The sequence below is a fragment of the Tiliqua scincoides genome, chromosome 9 (genome assembly GCF_035046505.1).
Source record: "Tiliqua scincoides isolate rTilSci1 chromosome 9, rTilSci1.hap2, whole genome shotgun sequence".
NCBI classification, from domain to species: Eukaryota; Metazoa; Chordata; class Lepidosauria; order Squamata; family Scincidae; genus Tiliqua; species Tiliqua scincoides.
In genome coordinates, this window is record NC_089829.1 from 24,992,920 (window position 1) to 25,003,863 (window position 10,944).

The following is a 10,944-nucleotide window of genomic DNA, read 5'->3' on the forward strand; positions in this document are numbered from 1 at the left end:
TAAAACAGGCAAATAAAATTATTAAACTGTCAAATATGCCTTCATTTTGGAGGTGATCAGGGAACAGCTGCCAGTCAGAGAGGATAAAACTGTGCAGGCAGCATAATGGTTCCATTTTAAGGTTGCTAAGCAGTAGCACCTTCAGTCTGGTTTCAGTGGTACACCTGAATAAATCATCTGCAATCAGCAGCAAGCACTTAGCAGACCTTCACCTGCAGGCAACTGTTAATTGACTTGCCTCTTCGTTTTGTGGTTCTCCAGCCAACATGGCACAGGGACAAATATGTATACGTTGTCACCTACCTTTCTCTGCTCCTGTCAGTTCCCTCAATTTGAGCAGACCTTGAAGTGCTTGTGTGTCAGTTTCCTGGCTGCAAGACCTATTCCTGTGCTTGCAGGGAGAAGTGGTGCCACATGACCCAAGAAGAACGGGACGATAGCCTGCGCTTCAATGAGAACATCACCTTTGGACAGTTGGGGTAAGCATGGAAGAAGCTGACCTGTTTGGCAGAGAGCAGGTTCTTTCCAGGAGCACCATACAGGTCCTGCTCTCTCATGACCTGAATAAAAAAATAAACTTGTGGAACTGACAAACACAAGATGGTGCTGATGACCCATCAGCATCAGATTTAAGGCCTGATATGGCATGATGGCCAATATAAGGGGCAGGCAGAATTCAGACTTGGGATCTACTGCTAGATTTCTGGCTGATTGTCCAGTGTTTCTTAACCCAATAGTTCTGACAATAGCAAGTAAAAACAATTGGGTATAGCCGGGCCTTGTGGTAATTGGTTATCTTTCACACTCTGTGTTCTTCTCATGTGTGAAAAAGAAAAGAAGAATTTGCTCTTATGCAGCTCTGCCGGCCAGTTTAGTTTTGTTCTTACAATCCCTGATTTAGTCATTAGGTGCAGATTTCTATACGCAGGTTATGCTCAGGGAGGGCAGGAGATTATAATTGCAGCCATTTTGCACCCAACTCCATCCAGAATCCTGAGAGTCTTAGTAAGAATTACAAAGTAGATCCTGCTGGCCTGAAATCTTGGCCACCTCTGAGCTTGGGAACCATGAAGGTCCCCCCTTCAAATCTCACCTCTGCCATGAACTCATGAGGTGACTTGATTAAGCCAGTCAGCCTAGCAAGCACCTCCTAACTGTGTTCTTTCTCCCTGTTTGCAGCACTTTCACCCACAACATGCTCGCTTTTGGGCTGAACAAGAAACTTTGCAATGATTTCTTGAAGAAGCAAGCTGTCATTGGCAACCTGGATGAAGGTAGGAGAGACTGCTGGTTGTGTTCCTTCACCACAAATCATGAAGGAGTGGTGAAGAGATTGAGAAGCCTTCATCCGGAGGAGGAGGAGGAAGAGAAAGGGGAGCTGAGTGTGGGCTTTGTTCTGAAGATTTGTGATCTCCAAGCTCAAATCCATCCATGGGGCTGACAGGAGCGACCACCTCAAAGAGCAGCTCACCTCCATTCTCTCCCCTGCTGCTGCTTTTCCCATTCTCTGGATTTGGAACAGAGAGACGGGAACAGAGCAGAGGAGATGTAGTGGTAGACTAGAATGTCTCCAACTCTGAGATGCACATAAGAACATAAGAACAGCCCCACTGGATCAGGCCATAGGCCCATCTAGTCCAGCTTCCTGTATCTCACAGCGGCCCACCAAATGCCCCAGGGAGCACACCAGATAACAAGAGACCTCATCCTGGTGCCCTCCCTTGCATCTGGCATTCTGACATAACCCATTCCTAAAATCAGGAGGTTGCGCATACACATCATGGCTTGTACCCCATAATGGATTTTTCCTCCAGAAACTTGTCCAGTCCCCTTTTAAAGGCATCTAAGCTACACGCCAGCACCACATCCTGTGACAAGGAGTTCCACAGACCGACCACATGCTGAGTAAAGAAATATTTTCTTTTGTCTGTCCTAACCCGCCTAACACTCAATTTTAGTGGATGTCCCCTGGTTCTGGTATTATGTGAGAGTGTAAAAAGCATCTCCCTATCCACTCTGTCCATCCCCTGCATAATTTTGTATGTCTCAATCATGTCCCCCCTCAAGCATCTCTTTTCTAGGCTGAAGAGGCCCAAACGCCGTAGCCTTTCCTCATAAGGAAGGTGCCCCAGCCCCGTAATCATCTTAGTCGCTCTCTTTTGCACCTTTTCCATTTCCACTATGTCTTTTTTGAGATGCGGCGACCAGAACTGGACACAGTACTCCAGGTGTGGCCTTACCATAGATTTGTACAACGGCATTATAATATTAGCCGTTTTGTTCTCAATACCCTTCCTAATGATCCCAAGCATAGAATTGGCCTTCTTCACTGCCGCCGCACATTGGGTCGACACTTTCATCGACGTGTCCACCACCACGCCAAGATCTCTCTCCTGATCTGTCACAGACAGCTCAGAACCCATCAACCTATATCTAAAGTTTTGATTTTTTGCCCCAATGTGCATGACTTTACACTTACTGACATTGAAGCGCATCTGCCATTTTGCTGCCCATTCTTCCAGTCTGGAGAGATCCTTCTGGAGCTCCTCACAATCACTTCTGGTCTTCACCACTCGGAAAAGTTTGGTGTCGTCTGCAAACTTAGCCACTTCACTGCTCAACCCTGTCTCCAGGTCATTTATGAAGAGGTTGAAAAGCACTGGTCCCAAGACAGATCCTTGGGGCACACCGCTTTTCACCTCTCTCCATTGTTGCTCAAACGTAAGGGTGTCAAACCTATTTAGTGGGCCAAGAAGCATTTATGATGCCTGATGAGGGCTGGATATTACATCATTAAGCAGGAAGTGATGTCATTAAGCTGATGCTGGCCAGAAACAAGAACTTTATTTCTTCTCACATAGCATTTCATTAGCTACAAATGACAGAAGAGAAAGTGTCAAGATATGGGAGAGCTCAATTATCGTCCTGGGAGAGCCCATTTATAACGGGGACCACCCTTTCAGCAGCACCGCTTCTTCTGAGGTATCACTTTGTAGCTAAACAGCTAGAGGGGGATCTGCAAAGTGACAGCTCACCAGAAGCGGCGCTGCTGAAAGGGCAGTGCTGGGAGAGCCCAATTAGCTTGAGGGCCAGATAGAAAGAGAACACAAGCCATATCCAACCTGTGGGCCTTGACACTCCTGCCCTCACCAATCTGCTCTCCTCCACAGTTCCTCTTCTGATCCATGCCCCTCTTCCTTCCCATCCCAGGGAATGGGAGGAGAAGTATCTGGTACCCAATCTAGCACATCACCAAGTCAGGTGAAAGCAAGCATTTGACATGTTGCCTCAGGTGATGAGACATCTTTGATGGGCCCTATTAAAATTAGGGATTCTGCATCCATCCTTGTACAAAAACAGTGTTGTGTGCAGGTTTCTGGAGTAGTCTGGCAATTCTTTTATAACAGTGAACAGTCCCAAAACATTTTGGTGCATGCCATAGAAAATCCAAATATGCCCCCTGGTGGTAAAGATGTATCAATGAACAGAATGGTTTATTGACATTTTCTGCTCTTTTGCAGTACTGCAAAATCTGGCACCTCACTGGGCTTATGGTTGGGATGCTCCTTTTTGCATTGTTTTCAGTTTCTCATCACTGGAGAGAATAGTTTCTGGTTACCTGCAGTGGTATTCCTCTCTCCGATCTTGCTACCCCATCATGTCTCCCTGGAAAGTAAGATGAATTGATCTGTAGCCCCATAGTTCTTTAAAAAACAAACTGCTTATTGAACATTTTTTAAACAAGTTTTTCAACAGAACAAAAATTGTTGGTGGAGGAGATAAAATAACATGTCCTTCATTTTTTTTTTTACACAAAATGCAGATATTGGTTAACTAGGGAGGCATCCCCCAAAAGAGAGATTTTTGGAAACAAAACTTCATATTTTACAATAAATATGCAAGATATTGTAATATCAAAATTAATCAAGGTATTAAGTACATTTTAGAGTTGCACAGCAAGAGGTTGTTAATAAACAGTAGGAACACTGGAAACCAACTTTCAGTCAGAAACCCTGTTCCCCCTTCCGCCCAGTATTGCCAGCACAGACTGGCAGTGAATCTCCAGGGTTTCTGTCATTTTTACAGCCTACCTAGGGATTCTTCCAGGGACTGAACCTGAGATCTTCTGTAAGCAAACCACGTATGGCTCTACCATTGAACTCAAAAGAATGCATTTGCCATGTTTGTGCATTTGTAATGAAATATTTCTGCATTCCTAAAAAGTTCAAAGCAATTTAGAATAATAATAATGTTAAAAACCACAATATAGTGTTATTGCAATGACAAAATAAAACACCGCCTTTTCAGAGTGCACCAAAAGCCTGACTAAAGAGGTATACTTTATATCTAGAGGTGGGCAAAAACGTTTTTTCTCAGAGATTTTAGTGTTATCCAAAAATAAAAATTGCTGAAAGCAGTGTTACGTGTTTTTATTCAAAAATTACATTTTAATCAATTTTAAACCATTCTTATCAATTCTAATCAATGTAATATAGGTTGTATACTGTCAGCAGACATAGCCACAGGCATAAAACATCCCCCCCCCCCAATAATGATGTGATGTGAGACAGATGGGTAGGTAAAATGGGTTATTTCATTTAAACTTAAGGTTCAAGGCAGCTGCTCAACCAACCTACAGTGACCAATTTCACAATATAGTTTGCTAATTAACCCTAACAAACTGCTCCACAAATGCTAGTCTGGGGTAGGCAAAAAAAGAGTCAGTGGTAGCATTCCTCACCTCTTCAGGAAGGAGATTGCACAGATGCAGGGCAGTTGCTGAAATTGCCAAGTTATCTCTGTTGCTTCCTGTACGCAGTCATAGCTAGGGCTAAGCCTGAGGGGCACCAATTCCGGGCGCTCCACCAAGGGGGGCGCAAGACTGCTCCCAAGCTCTCCCCTAGTTACAGAGGAGGTGTGCACTGTGGCTGCTTCCTGTGCTCTATTCTCATGAGCCTGGTGTACAGGTGTGCTATCTGGTGTGCTCCCTGGGGCATTTGGTGGGCCGCTGTGAGATACAGGAAGCTGGACTAGGTGGGCCTATGGCCTGATCCAGTGGGGCTGTTCTTATGTTCTTATGGGAGCCTGACAAGTGGGCTCATCTGGGGAGAGAGAGTCAGTAAGCTATGCAAGCCCCAGTCTCTGCAGAGCTTCATGGATTAAAAAAAAAACAAAAACCATCCTTATCAGACTATCTAGGAACAGGCATTGGTTTAAACTGAGACAATACCTTGTCCTTCCTTGAAATGTCCCATGTCTTATATCAGTTGCTAATCAGTTGCTAATAGAAGGAAGCGTTTATGTTCTTTCCACGTAAAGTGGTTTGAAATTTGGCAGCTGCAGACAGAATAATCAGTTTATTGTCTCTTTCTTTATAGAGCAATACAAGCTCCTGAGTGATCATATTGAGCAGATGGCCTCTGAATAGCAGTGGGGACCTGCCTGCTTCGTCCAGGAATTGAGAGAGGAAGCCAGTGAGAGAGGAAGGGTGGAAAACCCGTCTCCAGACTACCTGAAACTTGGGATGGGCTTAAAAGCAAACTCAGCCAAACAGACATTGCAATAAACCTGCATGCTCATCGTCCAACCATATAGAGCTGTGCTGCGCAGCCCACAGATTTAGGAGCTTGGCAATTGGACACCTGCCCTCTGCTACCGCCTCCTTCCCCTAAAGTCTTTTCAGATTGACCGACTAACTTAACAGTGTTCCGGGGGACCTTCTGCGTATAAGGCATAGGGGATGACCACAAGAGAACCTAGAGTATTAATAGAGGGGGAACTCTGAGCTTTTGAGGTGCTTCCACCTCCCTCTGCGTTGCTGCCAAACATTTTCTCGCTGGCTCCCCCTGTGATGGTTTTAGCAGCAAACTGCTGGTAAGCAGCAAATGTGCCAGAGATGGGTGAGAGGGAGGGCAATGCTGCCTCCCTTGTTGCTTTATTGCTCTTAATAGGATGATAATCCGAAAGAGAAAGTCAGGGCTTCCATACTCTCCCTGGCTGACTTGAGGATTCAGGCAGGAAAAAAGGCAATGAGTGGCACGGAATATCTTAGCCTTGGCTGTCTTGTGGCAGACAAAAAGGTGAGGTCTCCAGCCCTGCATCCTGCAGCACTTATGATCGCACCTTTCCTACAGTGCATGTGTTTGATATGGGAACTTCTGATATGACAAGGAATTTTTGCCTGGTGCTTTCAATTTGTCTGATTGCTTCCTGCGAAGCAGAGGGGGTGAAAGTGTCTTGGAGAGCTATAAAGAGGGGAACCACCTACCCGTTCTGCTTCCAAACGGTCAGGTGGCCTCTTTCTAGAGAACAGCAGAGGGAAGAAAGTTTCAGGAGTACGTGGTGACCCTGTCTGGCAGTGTTAGTTGTGTTGTGTTTCTTATTCTTGTGCAAGTCTTCTGGGTCCTTTCCTACAGGAAATTACCATGATGCCACTCTCTGAGTTCTCAATAAATAAAAGGTTTACAGCAGTGGTTAAGTTTCTTAGTGGTGACCTTAACAAGCTCTCCATCTTGTTTTAGAGGAGGTTGTTCTCTTCCCTCTACTGCAGCTCACACAAGTGATTTAGTTTTGGTTTGGTTAATGTGACTTTTCCTACCTAGCTGATTCTGCCTGGGTACACAACACTGGAGATCGTGACTCAGCACATCCAGATGCAACTTGTTTTGCAAAGGAATGGCATGAATTCTGTTCCCAGTGTGTGTTTAGGTGTTCCTGAGATAGCTGTGACCCGGGTTTGTGGCGAATTGTAAGCAAAGGTCATGTGAACACACCCATCAGTACACTCCCCTGATAACCTTCCAAAAGCCAGCAGAAGATGGTGCAGGTGTAATGAAGCTTGTGAACTAACAATGACCTCTTTTCCCCTGGAAACATGTAGCTACAGCATATTCCTTGGCTGCTGTTGGTTACCTTTGAGAGACATAGTGCTGAGCAAAGGGCTATTTTGCTTTTGAGCTTGCTAATATGTTTTTCAAGAACTTCGAAGTCCCTTCTGTTAAGTGCTGCAGCTCTTGCTTGTGTGTGCCTGCAGTTTCCATTGTGCCCAGGAGAGGGTGAGCAAGAGCGGGTTTGGGAAGGAGTTCTTGCTTTGCTTGGGCTCTGCTCTGGCTATACTAACTTATGGAGAGGCACACTTCCTTCAAGTTTCCTATTTAGTATCTACTCTGGACAGCCGATGGAATATATGAGGTATTAGATGCTTTCCTCCATTTTGAATCTAGCCAGTAGGCATGACAGAAATGATCTCTTGCTCCAGCTGGCCAGAGTGAATCGCTGCTTTGAGTAGGTTGGAAAACAGAAGACTGAGCTGATAGTAACTTATTAATTACCCCTCCTTGTTGCAGTTTCAGAAACTTGTACTTTGAGGTGCTCCATTAATGAAGAAGCAGCACCTTCTTTCCACAGTGCCACTCTTAAAGGCCCAGAATCACCTTCCTATCAGCGTCTTAGGCTGGACAAAGAAGGGGAGATCCCTTCCTCCCATCTCAGGAACCTTCAGAGATCCTGCTAGGATCTCTCCCCTTGAATAAGCCATTGTTCAGGAGAACATGATTCATGCTGCCTCAGGGGCCCACCTTTCAAGCTGCAAAGCAAAAATGAAAAAAAAGCACACAAATGATGAAAGTTGTGTGCTCATGGCTTGGTCTGTGTTTGCAGAACACCTCTCTGTTCACATATTGCTCCATGCACATTGGGTGTGCCATTTTACTGCAGCACTCTCAAGGGTCCTGCACAAATGATCTGTTCAGGCAAACACTTCTTTGCAGTTTAGGTTCTCAGGCTTCCTTCCCAACACATAGCCACCATTATCTTGTAAGTTTTGACAAGAGCTTGTGTTCCAAGAGGCTCAGTAACCAGTGACAGGCTATGCTCTCCTTCACTAGCTTGAGGAGGCTGCTGGCAAGGCCAGTTACCCCTCTTCTTCCTTCACCTTGTTTGCTCACCTTTCCTCCCCATCACATTGAAATATTCTGGGGTAGGAGAGAAAATGTGAAAGCAAACAAGAGAACGATGCCCCCCTCCACTCACTGCTTCTCCTCATTTTGCCCTGCTAGTTACTTTTCCCAGCTGATTCAATTCAGAAATTGGAGGGAAAGGAAGATCTTGCCAGTAAAAGACAATGGCCACCTCCTCTTCATCTCACTTGTGTTCTCCTGTCTCTTCCAAAGCAGTTGCAAGAACTTCAGAGATGGAAAAGAGGGTTAACATCTGGCCAGTGAGTTTATCTTCCTGCTTCTGGCCTGATTCTTCCCTGGCCCAAAGAGACTGTCCCTTGGGCCAGATTCTGTGTGTGCCTCTGCTGTAATTCTTCCTTCCCCTGTCTTGTTCTGGCCCGTTCCATAAATAGTGGCTTTTGGTCTCTGAACAAGGCTAGCTATGGGTAACAATGTCCTGTTGTGCGGGGCCCTGTTCTCTAAATTTTTGTTGCATTTTCTGTAATGATTACAGAATTGACGACAACCCACATTTTTTCACTACCTTGATTTAATAAATAATTTTAAGGAGCAACACACGCCATCTTCATCCTGCCTTTCCCTCAGTTTAAGTAACTCTGTACACAACAAACATGTCAAAATTTATAATTAAAAGCTAGGACTCAAGGCTGCTCAGTATCAGCATTCTATCACCCTTCTTACTTTCTTGACTGATCTGATGGTGGAAGCCACCACCTGCATCTCACAGCTGTCCGGAGTGACCATGTTGCCTGTGGTAGACCATCTTATTTCAGTTATTTTTTCCTCTATTTTGCCCACAGCAAAAGAGGTGGCATGAATCTTCCACCTGCATCCATTTGTCGCATGAACACAAATCATCAAGAAGCTGTGTCGAGCAATAAAGTGCCACCTGTACCTGGCACAGATGGTTTGCACACAACCACTTCCAGCAACAGGCAAAGTACTGATTCTTGTCCATAGGCAGAGCGAGAATCAGCCCTCATGAAGTCTGAGCATACATTTGAGCTGGCTTTTGCATGGGTTTCCCGTTGACCTCCTAATGGCACCTTCTGGCCCAGTACACTTTGGAGGGATCTGTATGTTTATCCACCCTGTGAAGGCTGCAGGACCACATTCTTCTTCTATGCATATTGTCAAGTAGTGTTTATACCGTTATCCTTCAGGGCTCTTGTAACTAAGTGCTCATGTGAATTTTGTTTTTTTCTAATTATGCTGCTGACTTGTGGGGAGAATGCACTGAGCCAAATAGGAACGGCTGGGACCACAATTTCTGTTCCAAGCTGGGTCGCTGAAAATGAGTGTTGTCTACATGAAACTGGATGTATTTTTGTGTGTGTGTGTATTTCCAGGGGTTGCTCATTTGGAGACATGGTTTCATTTAGTGTTGCTTCTCGAGGTGAGTTGTGAAAAGTTTTCTTGTACTGTCAGCGAGAAGCAAGTTTTATTGGCTAGATTTGAAAGATGGGCATCTCCAATAGCAAATCCATTGTCCTCTTTCCTCTGCTGAGTTTTCAGCAACGTGTAACGTGAAAGGTCTCTTCCCCTCCCCTTTTTTATTTCTCTTATCAAACTGATTCTGTCCCAACACTAGAAGCTTTTAGCAATGAAGACTCTATTTCTCAGCAGAAGTCTAGAACCCCATATAATGATAATTGTAAGCCAACTGTTTCAGTGTATCATCGCCATATTACTATTTTGTGGATTTCATTGGAGTTCAAAAATGCTGTATTTGATTGTTAATATATAATAAGAGATCTCTAATTCATCCAAGTTCTGTTGTTTGGATACCTGCGTGCTGCCATGTTCTTCTGATGTGTTTGGTGCGGTGGTTTTGCAACTGACCGTGTTGTACCGCGACCATGTGACTTTGTACCCCTTAAGGAATATTATTGTTTTTTTAAAGATTGTATTTGAGGGCATTTCAAGTCCTGATTATGAAAGGATTGAGGAAACAAGTGAAATAAATCTTTTTTTAAAACTCTGCATGAAATTCTGTATCTTTTGTGCCATGTACCTGCATGCCTGAGCATTCTCTTCCGGAGTTGTCATGGCATGCAGATAAAAAACATTCATTAACACCCTACAGTTGGGTATGTGACTTCTCTCTCTCTTGTTGAATTCCATCCCTCCCTCAGAAAGCAAAACTGGAAAAACAATTAAATTACTTGTAGGTTCAAGGATAGTGGGAATAATAGTAAACACACTGAAAAGCTGGGTAAAGCACAATGAAAAGCTAGGTAAAGCACTAAGGGTATAGCTATGATACCAATGTGTTGCTTTTGCTAAAGCTAGAGCATAGCTGCCATATGATTCCCCCAAAGAGCCCTGGGAATTGTAGTCTAATGAGGGTTCTGAGAATTCTCAGATCCCTAGCCACTTTCACAGACCTGGATTTCTCAGATTTTGCACTTCAGACACTGTAATAGTTTGCTGACACTGTGCAATCCACAGAGAAATGTGGAGCTTTCTGTGGATTGAAATTGCAAGATCTACTGGGCCTGTAGCTCCTGGAATTCTGTGGTGTTAGTGTTCCCAGTTCAGCCCCTCACATCTTAAACCAGGGGTGCCTAAACCCCAGCCCTGAGGCCACCTGTGGCCCTTGAGGACTCCCAAGCCAGCCCACAGGGAGCCCCTAGTCTCCAATGAGCCTCTGGCCCTCCAAAGACTTGCTGGAGCCTGCACTGGCCCGACGCAACTGCTCTCCGCGTGACAGCCAACTATTAGACCTCTTGCGTGAGCTGTGGGATGAGCGCTTCCTCCTCTGCTTGCTGTTTCATGTTTGTGTTGCAGCAGCGGCAGCAAAGGAAAAGCTGACCTTGCTTTGTGCAAGGCCTTGAGCTATTTTATAGGCCTTGAGCTATTGCAAGACCTTCATTCATTCATATATGTTCCATCTCTAATACATTTATGTAAATTTATTCCAATTTTAAAGGTAAATTAATTCTTTTTTTTCCTGGCCCTGACACAGTGTCAGAGAGATGATGTG

The 10,944-nt window shown here is 44.7% G+C and overlaps 1 protein-coding gene across 2 annotated transcripts in view; it reads left to right on the forward strand.

Moving 5' to 3' along the window:
- KIAA0513 (KIAA0513 ortholog) overlaps positions 1-9,939 on the forward strand; it is a 55,431-nt gene extending 45,492 nt beyond the window's left edge. For both annotated transcript variants that reach the window (XM_066637601.1, XM_066637600.1), the window contains 3 exons: positions 399-479; positions 1,180-1,274; positions 5,379-9,939. In XM_066637601.1, the coding sequence (XP_066493698.1) occupies positions 399-479; positions 1,180-1,274; positions 5,379-5,428 (226 nt within the window). In that variant the 3' untranslated portion in view covers positions 5,429-9,939. The remainder of the gene's footprint in view (positions 1-398; positions 480-1,179; positions 1,275-5,378) is intronic.
- Positions 9,940-10,944: the final 1,005 nt, after the last annotated feature.